This window comes from Asterias amurensis, chromosome 22 (genome assembly GCF_032118995.1).
Source record: "Asterias amurensis chromosome 22, ASM3211899v1".
Lineage (NCBI taxonomy): Eukaryota > Metazoa > Echinodermata > Asteroidea > Forcipulatida > Asteriidae > Asterias > Asterias amurensis.
Window position 1 is genome coordinate 6,006,892 of NC_092669.1, and position 27,914 is coordinate 6,034,805.

General features: G+C 38.8%; 1 protein-coding gene across 3 annotated transcripts; it reads right to left on the reverse strand.

The window, feature by feature from the left end:
* Positions 1-233: 233 nt before the first annotated feature.
* On the reverse strand, positions 234-27,822 carry LOC139954026 (nucleosome assembly protein 1-like 1). Of its 3 annotated transcripts, none has more exons than XM_071953671.1 (14): positions 27,763-27,822; positions 25,221-25,269; positions 21,204-21,310; positions 18,829-18,928; positions 17,571-17,712; positions 15,111-15,203; positions 13,999-14,044; positions 12,844-12,986; positions 10,191-10,330; positions 8,112-8,280; positions 6,658-6,774; positions 5,712-5,735; positions 4,231-4,293; positions 234-3,439 (listed from the first exon to the last, which is right to left on the reverse strand). In XM_071953671.1, exons 2-14 carry the CDS (start codon positions 25,244-25,246, stop codon positions 3,407-3,409), a joined length of 1,203 nt encoding a protein of 400 aa, XP_071809772.1. In that variant the 5' UTR covers positions 25,247-25,269; positions 27,763-27,822; the 3' UTR covers positions 234-3,406. The 3 variants fall into 3 exon arrangements, with proteins under 3 accessions (XP_071809772.1, XP_071809770.1, XP_071809771.1); XM_071953669.1 differs by having other exon boundaries at positions 15,096-15,203; XM_071953670.1 differs by lacking the exon at positions 27,763-27,822 and adding an exon at positions 27,378-27,505 and having other exon boundaries at positions 15,096-15,203.
* Positions 27,823-27,914: the final 92 nt, after the last annotated feature.

Sequence of the window (27,914 nt, forward strand, 5' to 3'; positions counted from 1 at the left end):
AAGGACATTTTAAAGCAGACTAAAGTTTAGTCACTAAACGCTTAACCAAGAAAATGACAAATAACTCGACCATGTCCATGACAGTTTTTGCCTGTTACATTTATGCTTTACATCTATAAAAAATATTTGTTTTGTGCTATGTGGATTTGTACCCATGGCAACTTTATTGATGCATTGAAATGTACAAAGCACAAACGGACCATCAAATCAAGAAATAATCAGTCACAGTTGAATATGTGTTGAGCATTTATTTCTACATACAGATTGTACATCATAAGGAAAGGACGTTATGTTACACATTACATTCACACATGGCACTCTGTAGTCAATTATACAAATAGAAAGCTCTGCACTTAATAACTGTTGCTGCTCATCCAACACAACAACATGCTTAACAACAAAAACATAACTCAGAAAAAATACAACTATTCGCCGATATAAGAAAAGACAAACCTTTGCCCAAACGAGTGTAAAGGCCCGGTCACACAGGCCTCGACAACGAAAATGTTAACAATGCACGCCCTTGATTGGTTAAATGAGCCTGAGCGATTCAACCAATAGAATGCGTTCTCTTTGCGTCATTATCATTATCGTTATCATGACTCTGTCTTAAGTTTTGGACTTTCCTGGCCTGCTATTATAATTGAATACATCTTTGGCAATGACTACATGACTACGTCTACCCAAACATTGCTGATGTAGCTTTGGTGACCGTCACTGAATACAAACTGTTTCCATTGGGTTTAGATTGGGTTGGATATCAGCAGTGGTTAAGTGATTGGACCGTTTAGAGTGTGCGTATTAGGGAGGAATGCCAACCTAAAGGATTTGGGTACTTTTTAAAACATAAAACACAATGTCCACATACTTTACATTGAACTTACTGAGTTTGAAGATAATGATGGAGAAAGCTGACCTTGAGAAATGATTTTTGCATAGCATGTAATAATATATTAACCAGTTATGGTACATGTATGTTATGGTAAATACCTTAACTGGTTACTACATTTTTACATGCAAACAAATTAGACCAAAATAAATTTTGTGACTTTTTTTGTTTTACTCGTTTCTAAAAAAAACTACACTCCTCAGCAAGCTATATTTTAAGGGAAGCTTTCTACTTCATGCTGAAGTTATTTTGGAGTTGCATGAAGCCAATAGGCACATGAGGCCAATTGACAAACGAAGCCAAGAGGCACATGGAGCCAATAGGCACATGAAGCCAATAGGCACATGAAGCCAGTAGGCACATGAAGCCAATAGACAAACAAAGCCAATAGGCACATGAAGCCAATAGGCACATGAAGCCAAGAGGCACATGGAGCCAATAGGCACATGGAGCCAATAGACAAACGAAGCCAATAGGCACATGAAGCCAAGAGGCACATGAAGCCAAGAGGCACATGAAGCCAATAGGTACATGAAGCCAATAGGCACATGAAGCCAATAGGAACATGAAGCCAATAGGCACATGAAGCCAATAGGCACATGAAGCCAATAGGCACATGAAGCCAAGAGGCACATGAAGCCAATAGGCACATGAAGCCAATAGGCACATGAAGCCAATAGGCACATGAAGCCAATAGGCACATGTAGCCAATAGCCACATGTAGCCAATAGGCACATGTAGCCAATAGGCACATTTAGCCAATAGGCACATGAAGCCAATAGGCACATGAAGCCAATAGGCACATGAAGCCAATAGGCACATGAAGCCAATAGGCACATGAAGCCAATAGGCACATGAAGCCAATAGGCACATGAAGCCAATAGGCACCTGAAGCCAATAGACAAACAAAGCCAATAGGCACATGAAGCCAATAGGCACATGAAGCCAATAGGCACATGAAGCCAAGAGGCACATGAAGCCAATAGGCACATGAAGCCAATAGGCACATGAAGCCAAGAGGCACATGAAGCCAATAGGCACATGAAGCCAATAGGCACATGAAGCCAATAGGCACATGAAGCCAATAGGCACATGAAGCCAATAGGCACATGAAGCCAATAGGCACATGAAGCCAATAGCCACATGGAGCCAATAGGCACATGAAGCCAATAGGCACATGAAGCCAATAGGCACATTTAGCCAATAGGCACAAGAAGCCAATAGGCACATGAAGCCAATAGCCACATGAAGCCAATAGCCACATGAAGCCAATAGGAGTAGTCATAGAACATATTCATTTCCAGTCTATTAAAGTGTTTTTAAACTAATAGCTCAGGGAAGTCTAGTAAGAAGTGTTACCAACATTAATGTGGTTTATCACAAGAACTAGATCAAGTTACATGTACATGTACCATGCATGTACACACATTCCATCCTCAAAACACCATGTACGTATACAGGCTAGTTATTCAATCAGTACTAATACCAAAACATATCAAATGTCCAATAGGGAAACGGCCACCAATAAAAAACAATGATGTCAACTTGCTTAGAATTACATAATTGCAATATTCCCGCCAATGAGATTAAGAAACAACCTCATTCCATGTCGGTAAACTGGGATGGTTTAACAATAGAAGTATAGTTACCCAGCAAATTGCAAACTATTAAATTTAGAAGTGATAGGCCTACAGGAGTCAAGTAGGATTTGAAACTTTGCATGGTGGAAAAACGATATGGAAAGGTTTGCGGTAACATCATGTACGAGCTCCATTTCCTGCCTATATTTCCCCCCCTTCGTGCATCACCAAGCTAATCCGCCTCCACAGTACTTAAGCAGCATGCAGCATCAGAGTCCAGCTTTCTCAGAGCATACTCATCGAAACGTTGAGTTGAAACCAACGGTTCTTTTCAGAACCACCCCAACTCATTACAGATAGTCATTACATGGTGTTTTTTGCAAACCTTTCCATATTGATACAGGAGTCGTTCATATCTATCGGTTTCACCCCAACTCATTAGAGATAGTCATTACATGGTGTTTTTGCAAACCTTTCCATATTGATACAGGAGTCGTTCATATCTATCCGTTTCAGTCCCTTCATGTTGTACAAAAATACAAACTCTATAAGCCAAACCAAACAGTTCCTGCCAATTGATCATAAGCCTACATGTAACACGGCATTCCAGTCTGTTTTGTTTACATTATTAAGTTATGACATTTCTTCATGAAGTTTACAAACCAGAGTTGAACCTTCCCTTTGATAGAGGTAAAAATTAAAATATGAATACCCAAATGAATCCAGAAACAATGACATGATAAACGGTTTGTGGATTCTTGATACCTACAGACCCATCGCTCGAGGCTGAAAGGCGTTACTCCATTTTGAGATGACTGCCTGTTTTATATGATTCTACTGTATGGGACATGTTGGTTACCTCTCTGTACAGGAGTAGACTTGCGTCAGTCATCTGTACATAACCTTATGATGAACGCTGTGGTGACTAGTGACTTGTTTATTGTGATTTACACTCTTGGGGCTTACTATCCTGGAGACAAAAGAAAATATGATGAGGTTTAAATCGTACTCTTAATAAACCCTAAGCACCATCCCCCAAAACCAAAACAAACAAATTAAAACAATATGTGAACATTCTCAGTTATTTTATACTGATTTCTACATTAAAAAAAAGTACATACAAAAATAAATTTAGAATGCCAACAAAGCAGACAGAAGAACACATAAAAAGAGCCTTTAAAAACCAACCCTAGGCATCAAAATGACTGATAAGCTTTTGTAATAAATCATCATATTAAAGGCACTGAACACCTTTGGTAGTTGTCACGCCTCTCTATTGCTCGTCAAGTAAGGTTATATGCTAACAATTATTTGGAGTGATTACCATTAGTGTCCAGTGCCTTTAAAGGCAGTGGACACTATTGGTAATTACTCAAAAAAATTATTAGCATAAAACCTTTCTTGGTGACGATTAATGGGGAGAGGTTGATGTTATAAAACATTGTGAGAAACGGTTCCCTTTGAAGTGCCATAGTTTTCGAGAAAGAAGTAATTTTCCGCGAATTTGATTTCAAGACCTCAGATCTAGGACTTGAGGTCTCGAAATCAACCATCTAAACGCACACAACTTCATGTGTTAAGGGTGGTTTTTTTTTCTTTCATTATTATCTCACAAGTTCGATGACCGATTGAGCTCAAATTTTCACAGGTTTGTTATTTTACGCATATGTTGAGATACAACAACTGTAAAGGCTAGTCTTTGACAATTACCAATAGTGTCTAGGGCCTTTAAGGGGCACATTAAGGGGCACATTAACTTACCTTAGTATGATCATAATCAGGATCATTCTCATCTTCTTCATCCCCTTCTTCACCTTCCGCATCCTATCACCAAAAAGAATATATAGCAATAAACATCAAATTACTCTGTAGAATAATTTTGCATTATTGTATAGACCATCCATGTTTACTTTGTTTACAATAAATGTGATCTTGTACATTCTTCGGCTAGTCTGGCAGGCAAGCTTCTGCACAGTTCATACTTATGGGAATGTTGATATTTTGTGTCTTAATTTCCACATCAATCCAAGATTTATGAAATTAAAAGCTGGACAAGTTTTGAGATGTGCCCCCTTTCATCATATAAAAAGTTTATAAGAATTAGACAGTGCAATCTTGATAAAATGTAAGATTTTATGTTTTCTTCTATTAGGCTGTGTACAAATCGTGCCTGCAGGAAGTCTAGGCTGTGTGGCACTTTTGTAAACATGTGATGTCACAGGTGACATCGTCTATACAATGTATCCGTCACTCAGTGACACTCAAGATGAAGATGCTTCAACTTTCAGTATTTTCCTGCAAGGAATGTGGGACTACATTTGAATTATGAAACCTACTCCTTTTACAGAGCATCATGTAAAGTCCACTCCTGTTATTACGACCTTGCATATTACAAGGTTCCGTTTAATACAAGGTTTTTTGCCCTGGTGGTCACCAATGAAAATGTGACTGACCAAAATTTTGCACATGTGTGATAAACTTAATGCCACAGCAAGAATTTCCCTGGTATCTCGCTTTAGCAATGAACCATCTAGCATTACACTGGCGGTTACAGATGAAAACCAAGACTTCATTTATTGACAGTTGACAGAAACTGCCCGCGCCCGAAGTTTTGCACAGAAATTTCCATAAACAAGATTGCAAGTTAAAATCTCACACATTCTTTCAATCAAAAATGTAAATTGATTTTATAAATTGAGTTTCAAACTAAACTAACTCAATTAAAACAGTTTTACTAGTTCAATGTTGTGCGTGTCCATGCAGTACATCACACACTACTCTGTGCACACTGTAGTCCATTGCAGCTCAGCCATATATCTGTGTACACACAGGCAGCCTTTATGTCATGTACTTTGTGCATAGTACAATGATAATAAGGTTTGAGGCATTGCATGTTGAGGCATCAATATACATTGTATACTTGGTTTGCCGTAACACCATGTGTGTTTCTACTTGCCAGGTTGAGTTTGTTTTTAGGATGATTTATTGGATGTTCGGGAGACTTCTTAATTCTGAAAAGAACTATGCTGCTTTTTAACTACCACCTGGGCGGAAGGTATAGAAAATTGGCTGGGACTACTACTTTAGCTTATAGGATGGTAATAAACTGCACTACCGCGGAGTCAGTTTATGAATTGGTCTCAACGTTTCGACTAGCTTGCTCTAGTCATCGTCAGGAGACTGTGATCGGATATTACGAGCTCTCTGAGTAGATATTTGATCCATTTCAATAATTGACTTACCTCCTCCTCTCCTTCCTCTTCATACTGCAAGAAAAAACAAAAACAAGGAAAGCTCAGATTCTATATCTCAAACTTTACATTCTGAAAAAAACTGCAATCAAACTTAATTAAAGAGCCAACAATGACTGCAAAAAGGATAGACTTAAAGGAGCGTTACAGAATTGGTAAGAAACAACATGAAGATCACAGATTTACATAAAACCTACATGGTCTAATGATGATGATAGTTGAAAACATCCCTTGAAATATTTGTCTGAAATTTCATATTTGATGAAATAAATAATCTAATTTCGCGTTTGGAGTTTATCGCTCAGTGAGCGTTTTATTCATTTTTTTTCTTTCATCGATGTCATGCAAAATGTGAATCGTATTTTAACTATTTCCTTTTGACCAAGATGGCCGATCGATCTCAAACTTCCACAGATTTGTCAGTTTATGTATATGGAGGATTACATTTATAAAGTGCTTACACTGTCAGCAATTTTTACGCTAGCAAAACCAATTCTGTTAAAGAGCCTACTATCTGACAATGACTGCAACCATGATGGACTTAACTGAAACCCACATCCATTCTTCTACAAGACCACATTTAGCCACAATGACTGCAACTTATTCAGGGTCATATATAGACAATGTGACCTGTGTTATCACATGTTTACACAAGAGCCACTGAGCCTGGACTTCCTGCAGGCATGATTTGTACACAGCTCAATGGAAGAATACATACAATCTTATATTTTATGGAGATTGCACTGTCTAACTCTTATAAACTTTTGATATGATGAAAGGGGGCACATCTCAAATCGTGTCCAGCTTTTACTTTCATAACTCTTGGATTTATGTGGAAATTATGACACAAAATGTCAACTTTCCCATATAACCTGTGCAATAATATGGTTGTTAATGATCAGCTGGGTTTACTTGAATAATAAGAAGCTGTAAATACCTCATCATCTTCGATTGCTTCTCCTGTGAAGTATAAGACTGCTCTAGGGATGATGCGTTCTCGAATGAAATGACCAATCTCAAAGTCAGCACTTAGAAGGTTCTCCGTTTCTTCATCCTGTACAAGCATTCAAACTCACTCATCAATACATTATGAAGGATTAAAGGAACGTTACAGAATTGGTAAGAAACAAAAATCATGAAGATCACAGATTTACATCAAACTTACACGGTCTAATGATGATGATAGTTGAAAACATCCCTTGAATTATTTCTGTCTGAAATGTCATAGTTGATGACAAATAAATAATCTAACTTCGCGTTTGGAGTTTATCGTTATTCCTATTATCCGCAATCGTCGGGGCGACAACTGATAGAAATTTGTTGTCTGAATCCTTATGAAACTTCTATTAAGACAGCATAAAACGACATAAATTAAGTTTTTAATAATGCTCACCTTTGTGAACAGTTAAAACAATGACATTTCTGACGTAATTTGTTCAAAGATTATGAAAGTTTTCCTTCACGTAGAGTCAATCACAATCAAAAGAAAAAGCAAATCGCAATCTTTAAATTAGAAAAGGTTATTTTTATGAATGAACCGAGTGACACTGTCTAAAACTAATATCAATCCGCCAATAAGATCTCATTCACAAACGAACAGCGCCCTCTAGCAGCAAAATAAATAAATTGAATATTTGAATGTCAGGTTAATTTCGGATAGTAAGCCAGCAGTTAACCGAATACCAAATTTCACTATTCGCCCAGCACTAATCACTTGTTATATATATTTTCAATGCAAAATACCATGATAAGCCATTCAGAGATTTAGATTTTCTTAAAATGTTCACAAGCTTTTGTCTTCAATGAAAGTTTGTAGCAACCTTAAAGGCATGGATACTATTGGTAATTACTCAAAATAATTATTAGCATAAAACCTTACTTGGTAATAAGTAATTGGGAGAGGTTGATAGTATAAAACATTGAGAGAAGCGACTCCCTCTGAAGTAACGTAGTTTTGAGAAAAAGTTATTTCTCTTAAAAATATTTGAATTTGATTTCGAGACCCCAGAATTTGATTTTAAGGTCTTGAATTCAAGCATCTGAAAGCACACAACTTCGTGTGACAACGTTTTTTCCGTCCATTATTATCTCGCAACTTCGACGACCAATTGAGTTCAAATTTTCTCAGGTTTGTTATTTTGCGCATTTGTTGAGATGCACCAAGTGAAAATACTGGTCTATGACAATTACCGAAGGTGTCCAGTGTCTTTAAGAAAAACGGTTATTAATATAGCTTAATCATTTTGTTTTACCATCAGTGTTGTTTTCGTTAAAGGACCTTTCCTGCGAGTCTAAAGGACCTTTCCTGCGAGTCTAAAGGACCTTTCATGCTACTCTAAAGGACCTTTCATGCGAGTCTAAGCCTATGTAATACTTTAGCGTTCTACTTACAACTTCAGCACCTTCTTCTGGGCCTTTTGGAGGACTAAAGAAGTTAAAGAAGGAATCATTCTGTACTGTCTTGGTGACCATACGAGTTGTTCCTTTGCCTTTATGCTTCTGTTTCTTCTTGATAAGTTTCATGGTGACATTCTTGCCTTTCTTCCAGTCAATTGTACACCTAGAAAAATACAGGCAGTTTCATATCAACAAAATCTTATCGGACAAAGTTTTTTTTTCTTTTCTGCATCATGCTGGAAAAATGAGACACAAAAAATAAATCCAACCAGAGCAAGAAATTGTTTTGGAAAAATGTGGTCAAAGCTACTTTGTCATAATAACATTAGTAAAACTAAAGTTAATGGTTTATCCATCCTTAATCACTATAATGTATAAGCTTCATTCAATATTACACATGGAACTTTCCTCTGCTGAAATGTTCTTAAACGTGAACTGTTCACACCTAGACGCCGCTTCTACTACGATAGGCAAAGTGGCTGAGAGCAGGGCCAATTGGGGGCTCTATAGTGTTTCAAGTCCCTACAGTATGTGGACCTCTTTTGGTCTCCGGTCCACACTCAAACAACTAAAAGATGTTTTATCAAACTCAAAGTCACCGTTTGAACATTTTCATTTAAAGGCAGTGGACACTATTGGTAATTACTCAAAATAATTATTAGCATAAAAACTTACTTGTTAATGATCAATGGAGAGCTATTGGCAGTATAAAACATTGTGAGACCTGGCTCCCTCTGAAGTAAACATAGTTTTCGAGAAAGAAGTAATGGGAAACTTTAGACTATCTGCCAATCACCAAGAGAGGGCGCTCTCCACCAGGTAATGTCAACAAATTAGGAATAGGAGAAGCATGAGTGACTGTCACTGACAGCAAATACCTTGTGTTTTGCGTGTTTCTGATTTTGTGTTTAGATTTAGCCAAACTGGATTTTGTTTCTCATAACACAATCCCTGCATAAACCAAACTGTTCTGGAACAGGACGTACTGGACACGAGTTCCCCTATGATAACAAGCGGTGTGCATGAGGTTTTGGGAGTGTTTCTTCTAGGGTAATTAGCAAAAATTCCAAAATGCTGACCTACCAAAAAATGAGAAGAAATCTGAAGTTTAGTTGTATGACAATGTATCTGATTTAATTTTCAAGAGGCTGAGAGACTTCTAAATATTTTTTGAGTATTTTTGAATGTTTAGCATTTACCATTGTTTGTTATAGGAGTTGTGCACCCTTGCCTGGTAGGTCTGCTGCCCTCTAGTGGCAGAGCTTTCAAAAAGTCTCCCATTTTCCACTAAAATATTTGAATTTGATTTTGAGAACTCAAAATTAGATTTTGAGGTCTCGAAATCAAGCATCTGAAAGCACACAACTTGTGCAACAAGTGCATTTTTCTTCCACTATTCTCTGGCAACTTTGACAACCAATTGAGCCCAAATTTTCACAGGTTTGTTAATTGATGCATATGTCGAGTTACACCAAGTGAGAAGACTGGTCTTTGACAATTTACAAAGGTGTCCAGTGCCTTTAAAGGGAAGGTACACATTTGGTAATTGTCAAAGACCAGTCTTCTCACTTGGCGTATCCCATCATAAGCATAAAATAACAAACCTGTGAAAATTTGAGCTCAATTGGTCATCGAAGTTGTGAGAAAATTATTAAAGTAAAAACACCCTTGTTTGACAAATTTGTGTGCTTTCAGATAAAAATAAAAGACTTCTAGTATTTTTTTATTTTAGTGAGAAATTACTTCTTTCTCAAAAACTACGTTACTTCAGAGGGAGTCATTTCCCACAATGTTTTATACTATCAACAGCTCTCCAATGCTCGTTACCAAGTCAGTTTTTAAGTTAATATTTGTTTTGAGTAATTACCAAACGTGTACCTTCCCTTTAAACAAGTGTATACACCGTGAGATATTATTATTAAAATACAAGACTGCTGGACTCATACAGTCTTGAGTTTACAAGCATTCGGCAGTATTCTGCAGCATTCTGCAGCATTCGGGAGCATTCGGCCTGTGGTCCAGTGTTTATTTGGAGCCCTTATAATGAACTGAATGTAGACCTTTACAACCTACCCTGAAGAGCTGATAATCTCTGGTCCTTCAAAGCTGAAGGGATCACTCTCATCAGGCTCTGATCTCATCTGGTAACTCTTAGTCAGGACGGTGTTGGTGAATGAATCATTAGGTGAAAAATGGAACTCTAATGTGAAACCCTGCGTGGTAAAACAATAACAAACAATCAGGTACCATTCAATTCTACAATTGATATCATAGCAAACTCATTTGGAAATTGAGGCATTGCAATTAGGGAATCTTGGGGTTCGGTCTGGAACGCTTGGTGGTAGCAGATTAACCAGGTAAAATCCATTGTCCTGGATGATGTGCGCATGCTCAGAACTACAAAAAACAAAAGAAATTTACCTGGTATATCTGCTGACACCTAGCACCTCAAAGTCTCCCATTGATATCATAGCAAACTCATTTGGAAATTGGGGAATCTTGCGGTTGGGTCTGTGACATTCTAGGTTTGGAAATGGCCCTTTGTTGTTGTGAGTTCGTCTCAAATAGGAAAGGCACCAGTACTTAACAATCAAAATTGGAATTTATATATATCAATTTTTTTTTTTTTTAAAACTTGATCGACAGAATTGTTTAAGAACTGGATCATGATTTTGGATATCGTGATATTGCCAAAGCTTAGTGGAAGGTGGGAAATCTGCCGAGACTATTCTTTCGCTTGGCACTACAGATCGTGCAGTCTATAGTGTGTAGTTATCAAGCATTACATTCAGTGATTTGACTCAATCTAACATGTTTATCATCCTGATGGTTAAAGAAATATATTTGGCGGCACAGGCTGTATACTCCCAGGGAGCTGAGATGGATTAAGGAATGTAATGGCTCAGTGACCAGGGGTAATAATGTTGGAAGCGCTTTGAGACATGGTGTATAAGGCGCTATACAAAAACCAATATTACTATTTTTATAAAATAATATTAATATTATTTAACAGTGTTCTCCAGACTTTTTTTTAGGAGGGCGGCATGACGTAATCAAAATGGCGCCCGTCAATATGACGTAATCAAAATGGCGCCCATTTTGATATAAATCAGCGGACGTGAAAGCAACAAATGCTTGCAAAAACCATTTTCTTAGAATAATGTATTACGACGGCGCTACCTACCTATTGATGGGCATCCATTTCGGTTGAAACAACCTTATTTTAAAAACTAAATCAAAACTACTGTGTTAATGTGTTACACATTTTGCTTTGTGCGCCGCGCCAATAAATAACCTAAAAGGGATGATCGGCATGCCGCACGTCGGAATTTAGAAAGCGGGTGATCGGACCATGATCGGACGGTCTTCATGTGTAATTTTCAAAACGGAAAAAAAAAATCAAAACCCACATTTTTGGACGATCTTATCCCCAAATTATGGCCCTAAATACTACTTTTTCCATCCAAAACCATTTCCATGAATTAGTGATTAGCGATTCCGTCGTTAAGAACTTTGTTTGTAATAAAATAATCGAGATTCAATGATCAATGAACTTTGCCCCGCATCGCGCACGCCCTCAATGGGCGAAAGTTGACATGTTTGAACATGCTTCGAGGCTGTACATTGTACCATTCTGTACTTGCGTGCGGCACTGTGTGGTAATTCTTTCTCGGTTTGTGAACGTGCGTGTTGTGTTGGAGTATATCAACGGCCAATCACAGTGTGCGGACTGTTCATGCACAATGCATGCAGTGGGTATTCCCATCGTTGATGGTGAGCGTGGTGTGTGTTAGCCTTGATCGAGGCTGTGTAGACTAATAAAGCTAAAACCATAGAGCACCTCAGCCGCCCAAATGTCCCCCGACTAACTCTAAACAGAATAGCACACCGTACTCTCACCCACACCCCACACAGCGCCTGTAATGTACATCCATGCAGCCCCACACACACTCACCGCTATCGCCCACAATCCCAGCCCGTGAGCCGCCAGGCTCCAGCTCACGGGCTGGGATTGTGGGCTAGAGCGGTGTGTGGAATAGCGGTGAGTGTGTGTGGGGCTGCGTGGATGTACATTACAGGCGCTGTGTGGGGTGTGGGTGAGAGTACGGTGTGCTATTCTGTTAAGAGTCAGTCGGGGGACATTCGGGCGGCTGAGGTGCTCTATGGTTTTAGCTTTATTAGTCTACACAGCCTCGATCAAGGCTAGGTGTGTGTGCATGGTTGGTTGATGCATAATGCACTCGGCATATAAATACAAACCATGTGGCCGTGTGTACCTCGTGTTTTAACGTTTGTTTACGATCGCATTTGTAATGCTATAGTTTTGAAGTCGGCTCTAGCTTGTCAGGTACTCGTTTGATCTTATTAAATGCAGCCTAAAAATAGTCTCTTTGTACTTTTTTGGGCAGGGCGGCCAATAATTTTAGCAGGGCGGCCAATTTTTCGGCAGGGCGGCCTAAATTTTAGGAGGGCGGCCCGCCCTCCCAATTTACGTGTGTGGAGAACACTGATTTAATAATAAACCATTCTTATATAGCGCATATCACAGTGAGGTCCCCATGCGCTGTAAAAGGAAATCAACAATTGTACAAAGAAAACGGATATGTTTCTAAACAGGTTATGAATTGATCTGATGTCTCAGCCTGATTATCACCAATAAAACATTTGGACATACAGAAAGCAGCGACTGGGAAACAGCCATGAATAAATTGAATGCAGTGCTTACCATTTGTACACCTTCATGAAACTTGACTCTAATATCCTCCAGGTGGGTTAGAATAGCTTCATCGTGATCTTGTATCATATCTGAAAGAGTCTCTACATTTCTCAGGATAGTCAGCCAGAAGTCAGGAATACCAGCTGCAGATTCTGCAATCAAACGTCATCAAATAAGGGAATCAAAGGGTAGCGACGAGTTCTTAATCGGCCGTTTAAAACCGGCAGGGTCGTGGCCCTGCTATAAAGGCCCGACCATCAATCCACCCCCACGTGCCGCGCTCTCCACCAATAGGAATAGCGAAACTGTCTGGGGTATTTATGAATAATGAACAATATCTCAGTCTAAGACAAAGTACTGGATTGGTTGTCAACAAACTAAATTTAAATATCAAAGCTTACTGATTAGTAATACATATCCTGTAAGCTGAAATACTACCCAAGCCCAATAACATGTGATAATTCTACACATGATCAGTCTTACCTACTGGATTGTTACAATCCAAAAATGACTATGCAACAACTATGGCCAAATTGATTATTACATGTTCACAGGTTGGTTTCACTTGAGTTTGTTAAAAAAAACCAATAGGAACTGATTTGCATATTGTCAAATCCTCCTATAATGTGAATTCGATGTTGTTAATGTTGAGGTAACTTTGGTCATAGTAACTTATAACAGCGTTGAAATAAATGGGATTGAATTGAACACCTACCCACACCAATCCCAAAATATACATCTGTACCCTAAGTCAGTGAACTTACAAATGAGATAAATAATAATAGTAATAATAAATTTGGAGGCTAATCATCCTTACTCGCAGCTAAGAGCTGAATTGCAAAGGATGCGGCTACAGCGTGTTCGAGAAGCAGGTATGCAAGGGCGCCTTTGGCTGCCAGCCACATCAACCCATTATGACCATGGAGCACAGCCAAAGATCGAAAGTGTTTGATTTTTCCCGAGGGGTGAAAACTGGATGGTCAGGAAAACCCTCGCGGCACAACAGACAAACGAAGCACAAATCATTTCACATATGGCCCCGGCCGGGTATCGAACCAGGGTCACCTTGGTGAGAGGCAAGCGCTTAACGCAACAGCTAACTAAGCCCCCATCAAAGTAACCAACACACTTTCTGTATATAACCACTTGTTATTGTATGCATACCTTCTTCTTTGTCTTCATCTAGCTTAGCCTTGTCCTTAAGATCACCCTGGTATCAAAACACAAACACCATATAATCATTACAATATATTACTGGTGTAGATCAATATTTGTTGGAATATTAGCCTGTATCCATGTCCACTCCTCAATAATAGCATAAATATAGTGCATCCAAATAGAATCTTTGATCCAGGCTGAATGGTTTGGTGTTACATACATATACCTCAACACCAATTATAAACCACACACATCGATCCTTGTCATTTGATTGGTCAAACATGTGTCATGCTTCATTCTTTCTTTTGCCATGTATACTGCCATGATGCTCAAACATTATGTATTGACCCAATTCACCTGACGTCATCAACAGCATAATCTTGGATGCGCCATTTTGATGGTCAATGTCACTGCAAGTTATTCAGTGAAGTGCACATTTTAGGCGATGCTGCGTTTACACGTAAACCTATTGACTGCCAAAATGGCGAGGATGGCACAATCGCTACTATACGTGTGACATGCGTGCTAAGGGTCAATAGGGGATAAGGAATTAACCTTGGGAGATGCATTATTTCACAAAAAATTACGGATTTGTGAGGTATATATGAGGACCAAAACCCAACGAAAAAAAAGCATACTGCCATTGAATGTGAATCTGTTGAAATAAGTGGCTTCTTGCAGGTAAGATTTGAGTTATGGATTTCTGAAAATTTTCCGCCCCAGAACGGGGCCCTAATAGTTAGGACTCTGTATCTGTGTACAGCACAGAAGAGGAGTCCTATACAGGGCCAAGCCAAAGCCTAGGAAGGTCGTGTGCACACCTCTGGATGTAATTTAAACAGGTGCATCATAAACACATCTCAAATTGAAATAGTAATAGGAGCAGTGGGGATCTCTCCATAATATCTGGCGCATACCACCACAACTTCAAATATCACTTCAACTTCAGGCAAGTTTGAAGCTTTCTAATTTCTTGAAGGATTCTTTCACTGGTTACAGGTGAAGTAAAGAAGGCATTTTCATGCCAATATATGAAGTAAGAGATGTCTGAGTACGGGGTGTAGAGCCAGAGTACTAGGTTGTAGCCCAGACCCTGTACTTACAGCCAAAGTGTTTACTTTTTCATCTGTGTCTTCCTCTTCTTCATCACTGCTTTCCCACTCACAGTCAGAATCTGTAGGCTCAACGGCACCAGTCACCACCTCTCTCCTCTGATAACAAACAATAGTAGTTTAATACCTCAATAAGTACCTTCTAGCTATTCAATAATAATAACCGTATTTATAACGCGCCAGGTATTTTTACTGCAAGGTGAGTGGGACAAAATTTGAATAATGAGACCTATTCCTTAGCACCATGTAATGGTTTGCAAGGTGTTGTGGCGCAATATGCTGCCAAGCCAGCCAGGAACACCGGGGCAAACCACCCCTTTCTTTTTTATACAAGTGCACTGGGTTCTTTTACATGCGTTACACAACACATGGGACCAACGGCTTTACGTCCCATCCGAAGGACGGAGCAATGGTTAAGTGTCTTGCTTAAGGACACAAGTGTCACAGCTGGGGATTCAAGACTGTCAATTCAAACCTAAATCACTGAGAAAGGACATGCAAGGAATTCCAAGTAGTTGGAACTCCTACCGTGGCCCTTTTTTCTATGGTACATCAATTGTAAGTTGATGCAAAACCAACATTCTTCATTTAATGGCAATACCAGCCACGCTACACTAGGCAGCGCGCCTAACTAACTGCATCAATAATCCCTGGTAGCGATGTACTGAGAAACAATGTCGATTGGCTCCCAAAAGTAACTCCTTTTCCTTCACGCTTGTTAAAAACTTTTGAATGGAAGTATTTTGACACGATTCCATTTCAAATGAATCATTTTTGTTGCCGTTTCCCTAAACTGCATACAGTTAGTTATATCATAAGATCAAAGAAGAACGAGAGAGTACCAGTTGCTCTCTGACTGGTGCCCCTCTTGCGCATTACCATGCTTAAGTGTGCACATAGAGTGGAGCGCCCACAGTTCTTAAAAAAATGTGCTTAATTCTTTAATGATTCCATTCGTGGAGTAATGAGCGAGCAAGGCATGCTGGGGAAAAATGGAATGGCGAGATCTATCACCCATGTGAACGAGGTTGTGCCAATACTACTTCTGGATAACAGACACACTCTCGGCCTGTGAACACTTCATTCTTCATTGACCATTTTGTGTATAGATTCCATTGTATGATATTCTTTGACAAAGAAGCTAACAAGTTGTTTTAGGTACGTCTATAGGAGGACGTTAAAGACACTGGACACTATTGCTAATTTTCAAAGACCAGTCACTTCGGTGTATCTCAACATATGCATAAAATAACAAACCTGTGAAATATTTAGCTCAATTGGTCATCGAAGTTGTGAGATATTAATGGAAGAAAAAACTCCATTGTCACACGAAGTTTATGCTTTCAGATGCTTGATTTCGAGACCTCAAAATCTAATTCTGAGGTCTCCAGATCGATTCGTTGAAAATTACTTCTTTCTTGAAAACTACGTTACTTCAGAGGGAGCCGTTTCTCACACTGTTTTATACTGTCAACAGCTCGCCATTACTCATTAACAAGTAAGGTTTTATGCTAATATTATTTTGAGTAATTACCAATAGTGTCCACTCCTTTAAGACGGGAAACCCCCCAATAAATCAGCACAGGAAGGCCTATAAATACCGTGATGCATATTGGAGATATGGATTGGTGCTTGGGATTGGTAGATGGGTCTGTCCACACTAATGGGTCTTTTTGGTTCCAAAAGATAACTTTTTAGACTGTGACTGGGAGGGTACACAAAATACAGTATTTTTCCCTGTATTTTGTTTTGTACAATTCTCTGCTGATAGTGAGTGTGCTTACCAAACAGTATAACAAATGTCTTATTATTTAAGAAGTTACGCAGTTTTCTTTAAGACACATTGTTTGTAACGAGGACAGACATTTTGTATTGGAATTGACTAGAAATGGATGACACAAATAATTAATTAATTGATTTACTCAAAGGATAATTAAGTTAGACCCACTGCCCCTATTTTTATGGTTATCTGTAAAAACCAAGAGTACCTTGAGGTTTTTCAGCTGGTATGAATGTTTGTTTTTAACATGGACAGACATATTGTGACAAATATCTGTCCATGTTACAAACCTAATATCTTCAAGATAATTCCCTGTAGTTTCTTGAGTACCCACGCAGATGTCTTGGTTTTGCCTGGAAACATTCTTTGCAGGGGCAGCATTGTAGGGGACAACATTTTTGGCAATCTGTTTATATTATTATGCCTTTCTCACCATTTATGTACGAAATGTCTGTCCAACATTCCCCTGTTACAAACATAATCATCTTGAAGATGATCCCCAGTTATTGCTAAAATACAGATAGATGTGTCTTGCTCTTTGCAAACAAAAACCTTGAAGTGATTTGGAATGTGCATGGGAAACAAGCTTGACAAAACTCTTCTTGTTTATTTTTGTCACCCATTTATAAAAAAAAGTCACATCAAATGGTCCCATTAGTGTGGACAGACCCAGATACATTACATACCTTCTCAAAGAGTCCTTCATACATCTTGGCATATTTGCACTCCAGCTGATGAACTTCCTCATAGAATTTGGCCTCCATCTGAGTATACTTTACTTGGTAATTCTTCAGAGCTTTGATCCGTCTCTTAACAACTTTAGGTAAACTAAAAAGTTAATAAGAAGAATAGATTAACGTAAGTGAAAAACCATGGCAACTGTGGCATAATTAAATCCCAGCATCTTCATCATCGACATGTTTGATAAACCAGTGAAAAAAAACACTCAAGTAAACTATTATAACTACCCCGTCTGCAACTCCCAAAACCACAATCACCCTGCCAGTCACTCCCAAAACTACCCTGCCAGTCACTCCCAAAACTACCCTGCCAGTCACTCCCAAAACTACCCTGCCAGTCACTCCCAAAACCACCACAACCACCCTGCCTGCCACTCCCAAAGCCACCCACAACCGCCCTGCCTGCCACTCCCAAACCCACCCTGCCTGCCACTCCCAAAACCACCACAACCACCCTGCCTGCTACTCCCAAACCCACCCTGCCTGCCTGCTATTAACCAAAACCACACACAACCATCCTGCCTGCCACTCCCCCAAACCACCCTGCTTGTTAAAGTCACTGGGCACTACTAGTACAAACTAGTTAAAGACCAGTCTTCTCACTTGGTGTATCTCAACATATGCATAAAATAACAAACCTGTTGGTCAATTGGTCGTTGAAGTTTTGAGATAATCAAGAAAGTAAAAACACCCTTCTCACACGAAGTTGTGTGCTATCAGATGCTAGATTCCGAGACCTCAAAATCTCATTTTGAGGTCTCTAAATCCAATTCATGGGAAATTACTTCTTTCTCAAAACTACGTTGCTTCAGAAGGAGCCGTTTCTCACAATGTTTTATACTATCAACCTTTCCCTAATTATGATTACTCGTTACCAAGTTAGGTTTTATAAAGTTCCACTGCCTTCAAGGCCCAGTCCCACTGCAGCGATACTGCGCAAAGAGAAGGCATTCTATTGGTTAAAATGCTCCACACAGAATGCGCCTGAGCTTATTCAACCAATTGAGGGCGTGTACTGATAATGTGTTCATTCTTATTCTCGTTACCATGGCCTGTGTGACCAGGGTTTTACTCCTCAAACCACCTTGCTTGAGACTAATCAAGCCGACTGCAGCTGCCCTCAAAGTTGGATAATTTTTACAACATAAAAACGATTGGATTCAAGTAAAGCTTGCGTGCTTGTGCGTTGTTTCATGTGTGATACCTTTCAATGTATCCACTGCGTTGACCAACCAGGTTCTCTAGATGATCCTGCAATGCTGCTAAGACTTTGGGATTCTGCAGGGCTTGGGTTTTCAGTTCCACTGTAAAACAACATAAATTAATAACAACCATTAACTCTACAATTGTAAAGGGCTTGGGTTTGAATCCCATCCTAGTCACATGCCTGTGAGTTTGTTCACAGAGCTCAGGAAAGGACCAGGAAAACAGTACTAACACACATCAGTGTATGGGTTAAACCAAAATAAATAAAAAAACATTAATTCAATAGTCTGGTGGAAATTATGTATGGAAATATAGATCATGGTCAATGCAGATTGGAAAATCTGTCTTAAACCTTAGAATGAAGGTAATGACTCAATTTGTTGAACCAATGTGACAGGGTTGCAAAATGACGCCATGTTCCATCCAATTGGACTAGACCAGGCTAATTCTTCTATATTTAAATATAATGGAAATAAGCCTGGATGATATCACAATAATTATGTCACGATTTAATATTGATAACAACATCGTCAATATTGCTGTTGGTTTTGAAAATACTGAAATAGCGTGACTTAGTCGGTATTCTTTTACTATTTCAAGACAATATACAATGTATTCTGCCGGAGTTTTTTTCGACTTGAAACTTAAATTTGGGCTTAACACATGTAGGTATACGTCTTCACATCTAGCCATGGTGGGACGAACATTCTTGAAATGTTTATAGGCTAATGGGCCGGTTGGCTGATTTACGATTGGCCAAAAAGCTCTAGATTTTTTATGTCGTCAAGGGTTAAATGGAAACACCAGTTTAGGATCAGCAAAAACTCTTGAGTCAACCAGCCGTCGATTTCACCAAACTCTTATTAACTTGGGATTTATCCTAGGACTTAAAGCGAGTTAATTTTTGTATCTGAAGTAAGCTTGGGCGATATCGATTTATTATATTCACGATATATCGCCGACAATATATCGCGATATTCGATATAATCGCGATTAATTAAATTTGACATCTCAGGGTTCGAAATTAGCAGTCGCCCGATTGCCAAATGCAAGTGAAAATAGCGGCGGGCGACTGAAAACCATTTCTCACTAGCCCGCCGGGCGAGTCAAATAATTATTCCTTTTCACATACAAATGAGGGTTCAGTGGCAAAATCCCACAGAAAACTTCTACTAAAGCTTTTAAATTATTAAGTTTGACAATTCTAGAAACTTGCTAGATTTAATTTTGTCGTGATCGGGAACGGAATTGCTGTCGTTCGTATCAGAAAACACGTACAATCAATTGAAAACACGATGCACAAACCACATGGTGCCGAGTATCCTCACAGTACACGGTCGCCCACTGGTGGTACATCCATGCAGTATGCACAGCACATACACAACGCACACAGTCCTCCAAAGTCCATTCTGACCAAATCTCTGCACGCTGTGATTGGCCGTTGATGGCTGTTAATAAATTCCATATTCATTATGTTCTTGACTAGACTTCAATGCAGTACATGTTCATGAACGGAGTAAAGAATTGCCGAACGTTGTGCATAATGACTGCAGACTGTGCACAATGTACAGCCTTGGACAACCAATAACATGGACAACTTTTGCCAACAGAGGGCGTTACGGGGCAATTCATTAATTATTTCTCGATGTGCGTTGATTCATGAAGATTTTGTTGCAAACGGAGTTCAAAACATGTTCAAATCAACCGACCCCCTAACCACGAAGTAATTAAAGTTGTTGTTGATGGAAAAGGGATAGTTTAAGGTAAAAATTCAGATATAAAATCCTAAAAAAAAAGCAATTTTAAGGGCTTCACTTTCGTGGTTTTTTTTTTTTTCGTTTTGAAAATTTTGTGTATAATTACATGTGGGCTAGTGAAAAAACCTGCGGGCGATCGAGAATTTTGGTTGACTCGCCCGCGAGCGATTGAAAAAAAAAGTGAAACCCCTGAATCATCAGTCTTCAAACTCCAAGTGAAAGTTGTAGAAGAGACAGTTATAGCATAAGAGAGGTGTTCTAATGACCTATCTTCTGGTATTACTCCAAACCTATGGGTGCAAGATGTCTCAGCTAGCAAATACATCGCGATATTTAATCGATATTGCGATATATCGATATTTCGATTAAAACCAAATCCATCCGATATCGAAATCGTTTCCAAATTAATATCGCGATATTCGATAATATCGTGATATCGCCCAAGCTTAATCTGAAGACGTTAGGACGCATTGAACCCATCCTAAGTTAGGACATCCCAGCTGCAAGCTGAAATCGGCTGCAGGTTATGATCAACTATCAATCTCATTTGAAAGATAGTCATGACTACATGATGATCTAGGTTTTGATCTAGTCTTGTGTACATGATTTCACTTACTTTTAGCTTTCTCTGCCACTGGATCAATAACTTCAACTCCATCTACTTCAGCAGAGTCTCCCTGCGCACCTGCATCGATGGTAACGACTGTATCAACGGTGTCCATGCTATACAAAGACAATCAGTACTGCATTTTACTAAGTCATCTTATTCATAGAATTCGAACTGCCTCTAGCTACCAGGCAATCTTGGTGGTCTTGTTGGTAAGACACTGTTCTAGAATTGCAAGGGTTGTGGGTTCTAATCTAAGTAATATGTCTATGATATTTTTTTCACACGACTCAGGAAAGTACTGAGTGTTTAGTGCTAACATACATTGGTGTATGGGTAAAAACCAAAATTAATACATCTTATTCAACCAATCCACCTCTCTTAATTTTCATGCATGACGTCTTAATTCTTATCCAAAATGTTACTATAGACACATGTCCACCACCACTTGCGTTGGCTGTCTTATGGCCTCGTTTTGGGGTAGAATTGGGACGAAGTGAACACATGCATTTAAATATTAAGAGAAGTGTATTTTTTTCTCATTCATCTTATTCAACCAATACATGTAGTTGTGATAGGACGTGTACATTTCTTCTTATTTACATAATAAATATATCGAAAGTCTAGCACACATATCTACCTAACAAGGTACTCAAGGCGCTGAGTATATATGTATCAATATAAACCACAAGGGAAACTGACAGGGTAAATTTTGAAACGATACATATACAAACTTTCAGGAAGATAGGTTATTGAAGTGATGAAGTCTGAGACCAAATTATTTAGCACCTTATAAGTTTTAAAAAGGTGGCTGGGTGCATACAGCAGCCACAGCCAGGAAGACCGGGGCGAACCCCTTTTCTTTTTGAAATTGCACTGGGTTATTTTACATGCGTAACACAACACATGGGACCAACGGCTTTACGTCCCATCCAAAGATCAAAGCAGTGTTTAAAGGAACACGTTGCCTTGGATCGGTCGAGTTGGTCTTTGAAAAGCGTTTGTAACCGTTTTTTATAAAATGCATATGGGTAGAAAGATGTTGTAAAAGTAGAATACAATGATCCACACAAACATGCCTCGAAATTGCGTGGTTTTCCTTTTACCTTGTCGACTAACACGTCGGCCATTTATGGGGGTCAAAATTTTGACTCCCATAAATGGCCGACCATGTTAGTTCGCACAGTAGAAGGAAAACCACGCAATTTCGAGGCAAACTTGTGTGGATCATTGTATTCTACTTTTAAAACATCTTTCCAACCATATGCATTTTATAAAAAACGGTTACAAACGCTTTTGTTTTGACCAACTCGTCCGATCAAAGGCAACGTGTTCCTTTAAGTGTCTTGCTTTTAAAAGGACACAAGTGTCATGGCTGGGGATTCGAACCCACACTCTGCTGATCAGAAACACCAGAGTTTGAATTCGGTGCTCTTAACCACTCAGCCACGACACTTCCACGGTAAATATGTACATGTATACAGTACATGAACATAGTGCACTCCACTAATGTATGACAATACTACATGCCAGAATTCACATACCACACATACATGTAGACATCTTCTTTGCAATAAAAACCATTTAACAACCTCAAATGTCATTTTTCCACAAAATATTTTTAGTTTTCATCTTGCAGTGGTCATTTAAAAAAAGTAGAGTCTACAGCAGTGAAACCTGTAGTTTTTTATTTTAATTTAAAAAATACTATAGCACAAGTAAAGCACAAGTAACATATTCATTATTTTCTATGGTGAGGCCCAACTACAAAACAACCCAAAAACACTACTGTAATTTACTGAAGCCTCTCATACCTAAAATCCATGAAAAAATTAAAAACTTTGTCAAGCTTCAATAATTTTTGCTTAGATCATAAACACCAAGTTTCAAACGTATTTTTTTTTGATGGATTTTAAGTGATGTTCGAGACAAAAATTACGGAATTTGCATGACGTTTCGAAAAAAAAATCGCCCGAGTTTATTGCAAAATGACGTTTGGAACTACATTATCTTCGCACAAAAATGATCACACTAAACATGAAACTGTGTGCGACTATTTTGTCAGCTCAATTCTGTATAATACCTTTAAGGCCTACATGTAACAATGGGCTAGTCTTCATTACATAGCTGCTTTGCAAGCACTACTTGCAAGAACCATTGAATGCTAGTGAACATTTCAGAATGTTCATGAAATGGGAGCAAAGACCATAGCGGCTTGTAGGCCTGCAAGGTTTGACCTACTTCCATTCACATGAAGAGGTTCTGATATAAATATTTCAAATGTAGTATTACAGAATCTAAATTTCTAAACATTTCTGTTGACATCTTTATTTAAAAATATTGATTAAAAACATGCACACTGTTAGCAATGTAGTTTTGTGATGATGAATGAATGTTCTATAAAGGACTGCTAGCAGGCAATGGCAGATTGTGTGAACTTACTACATGTAAGCAATATGTATTCATAGGCAAATACCACAGACAGTTTCACTACTCCTATTGGTGAAGAGCACGTCACGTGAGGGTGTTTAAACGGTTGATAATGACCAGCTTGAGCTGTTTATAACCGGCTGGCTACCGCGTGTAGGGCGCACGCGTACGCCAATATTATCATGTCATACATGTAGCTATAGTAATCAGTGTGTAATCTATTTCTTTCTAAGCGCAGGCGTACACACCAGCCACAAACAGATTCTTCACAAAGTTTCTGAAAAAAAAAACCACTCAAATGTTCAATTGGTAAAGTGTCTATTATTGTATATTTTAAAACGCTTTTTACCTAAGGGCATTTTTGAATGGGAATGGGAATAAAAGAGTAATGACTCGTTCATTAAAAGATTGAACGATCACATGAGACATTGTTCATTATTCATAAATACCCCAGACAGTGTCGCTATTCCTATTGGTGGAGAGCGCGTCATGTGGGGGTCGATTAACGGTCAAGTCTTTATCACACGGCAATGAACCTGCTGGTTTAAACGGCTGTTAAAGAACTTGTCACTACCCTTTAATTCCCTTATTTATAAACACCTCAGACAGTTTTGCTATTCCTATTGGTGGAGAGCACATCACGTGGGTGTGTATAAACTTTATTTATGACCAGTAAAAAGTGTTGCAACATGGGCGTGACACGCTAGCTAGCACCTGTGCTTATAAGACAGTTTTTTCATTCCTATTGGTCGAGAGCAACGGCCCGGACAGTTGTGCCACATCACGCGATACGGACCACAGCATTCCCTTATAAGGAGTTGTTTACCCGAGGGCCTTACCATTTCATAGCTGGAGGGGTGTTGTGTTGAAAGAATACATTGAACAATTAACATTTTTGCATTTATTTTACTTTTTGACCAAAAGTGTTCATGTTTTTTGACCGAAGAGGTATTTATGAATGGGAATCAAAGTGTGTTGAATCGGTTTTCAACTAGTGGTTTAAACCCGCCGAGGGCTGGTTCTTGATAATTTACCTTGACTTCTAGATGCAAACTAGTTGAAAACCTCTTCACCACACCTTGATTCCCTTATTAAAGCCAACACAGATTGATAATCTTGTGCATTTTTGTGGGATGGTATATAGTTGCGATAACGTAACCCTCCTCCCGACGGCCGCCCGTTTGCATTGCACGCCATTTACTCATAATGGCGCGCACGCACTGCAGCCCTGCAATATTGTAACACCCCTTTTACAGAATGGCTTAGCCCAACAAAGTAATGCATTTGCAAAGCGATGCGACAGGTTCTGGGAATTTGCTCAGGGATCTGGTAAGTTTTTGTCCTTTTTCTTCAAAAATATTTGCTCAATGGTGTTTTGAGTGTTCATTAGACATTGAGGATTAAGTTCATGCCCTTAGAATTTGTGTCATGATTTTTGAAAGTGGTAAAAATGGGGGCGAATCTGGTGACTAGCTGTCAAAATTGTATGTGTTGGACCAGATTAACCGTTGCCGCTCGACCGGTCTCGTAACCCTCCGGCCTGGCGCCGTCAGGAGGAGGGTTACGTTATCATAACTAGGATGGTATACCGCCTACCTCTCAGCTCCACCTTGGTCTGTCATCTTGGATTAAATGTACGTGGGATCTGAAAATCAAAATAAGAAAGACATTTCAATTTGGAGCTCAAATAAATGGACAATTCCAAGCAAATATGGACACGACACCAAAAAATCTATTTTTTGTCACGACTTTCTCCCCACTAGGAAGTTTTTATGCAATAGCTACATGTAACACATGAAATAAATAAGGGAATCGATTAGCCAAGGTTGGACTCCTCCGTTGCATGCAACGCGACCGAGTCTAGGGTATAAAGGTCCTGTACCATTGCGAATTTTTTTCAAAAATCTGTTCAAAATATTTCTACCTTACTGGGAGTCTGAACCCACATGTTCCTTGTAGTAGTTGGAAATCTAAGCCTGCATAATTTAAAATTGTTGAATTAACTCCTTTGGTGTAAGTATTTTGTGAAAAGAAAATTGAAATTGACGTTTTCCATTCCAGGTCGTGCACTACATTGTAACTTCCGTGTAAACACTTTCTTGCACTGATCACTGGCGGCGCCACCAACTTGCGTCATTCACCCACTTAAGCAGATGGATAATAGTCAGCGAGCAATTTACACAAAGCGCAGAGCATAGTATACAGAGCATAAACGTCTTGTGCCAAGACTCCATGTGCTGGAAGCGTATCTTTTTCCCAGGACAGATGAGGCCATAAAATTGGCGCATGCTAGGTGGCCTCATCTGTCCTGAGAAAAAAATATAAGCACAGAGGAAAGCGCCCTCTGATCCGTCCAGAAGAAGCCCTGTGAAAAAGCTAGATGGCGGCAGACGGCTTTACTGCTTATGAATATTTTTTAAGAAAAAAAAACAGGCATTGTAACCGAAATTCAACCTGAAACTTATAAACTTTCTATTTGAGCTGTAGTACTTTCCAGTTTTATGCCTCCTGGATTTTATATGTGTATTGGAGGAGTTGCATGCGAGTTGATGGCACCTACCCAGTTGACGGCGAAGAATAGCGGCAAGACAACGCACTGCACTCAAAGCCATGCGCACTTGGGCTCACACTATCAATTGGTACATGTTGATCAACATCGCCAGTGCAGAACTTCGACAATATTATCAGGAATAATTTCTTCCATGGATATATTTGTTAGCTGTAAACTCGTTCAAAATATAGTGAGTGACACTATGAATATATGAACGGAATTTCAACTTCTAAAATCAGGTAATAAATAAAGAAAATTGTAGTCAAATTTGTGTTCGCATTGTAAAGAACCTTTATACCCAGGACGTCAGTGCAGTGGCACTGACTGACGTCATACCAGGGCTAGGGAATCAATGTGTGGTGAAGAGGTTTTCAACTAGCTAGTTGTTTAATCCCAATAAGGCCTGGTTCTTGATAATTTTACCGTAACTTTTATATTGTATAATGTAATTGTAAATTTAAAAAGAAATATTGAATACAGTTGCAAAAAAAAGAAAGAAGAAAAAGGGAAACCACAAGTCCACACACTAACTAACACTGTACACTACAGTAAAATGACTAATCATTATGCAATTAAACAAACTACAATTTTTTACAAAGAACTAAAAAAAAAAAACATTTACATTGTTGTAAAAAAGCAATTAGGTCTAGTAACATGACTAATCATCATGCAATTAAAGCCATTATACACTTTCGGTAAACAGTATTGTCCAAGTCCCACACTTCGTGTATCACAACTTACATATAAAATAACAATCCTGTGGAAACTTAGGCTCAATCGGACATCGGAGTCGGGAGAAAATAACGGGAAAACCCACTCCTGTTTTCGCGCGTTTCGCCGTGTCATGACATGTGTTTATAACAAATCCGTAATTCTCGTTAACGAGAATTTATATTCTTTTACCGTTTTCTCAAAAAGTAAAGCATTTCGTGGACTAATATTTCAAGAGAAGTCTTTCAACATTACCTTCTGTAAACCCTGTAAATTATTTGTAAATCTGTGAACTTTTTTGTTTGTTCCTGTACCGAAAGGGTCCAATGGCTTTAAACAAACAACAATTTTTCACTAAGAACTAAAAAAATAAACATTTACATTGTTGTAAAAAAAGCAATTAGGCCTATTTAAACTAATTAAGTAATATTAATATTCCCCTGAATATGGCTGGATTGTATTTGTATTCCATATTGAATAAAGCACAGTACCGGTTTTTACTTTTCAGGCCTACTGCTGGTCATTCACGTGTGTTGCGAGCATGATTACCAAATTTGACGTACACGAGCAATCATTTCGAAACACATAGACCGCGCACAAGGACATGAAAGACTTGCCAGCATCGTGAGGATCGAGAATTACCATGCTGTCGCCCTACACTGCACAGTGCATGCAACCTTGCCATGCACCAGCGAGTACATCACAATTCACAAAAAGGCAACGAATCATAATGTTAAAATGATGAAGTTTCAATCACTATCAATGATAAAAACAAATAACATGTTATCTGGAACTGACTGAATTCCCAAACAAGATATAAACATCGTTGAATTAGATTTAATTGCACATTATTACAGAAATTCATCATTTTTTTACCTGTTGTACAAAATTCACGTCGCGAGCTGGATCGCAAGATGGCGGTTGTATACAAACCCGTTCCTGATTGGTCGAAATGACTAGTCACGGAGAACGTCTAGCCAATTACGGAACATGTAACAAAGCAGTGTACATGACATTTCCCGCGAATT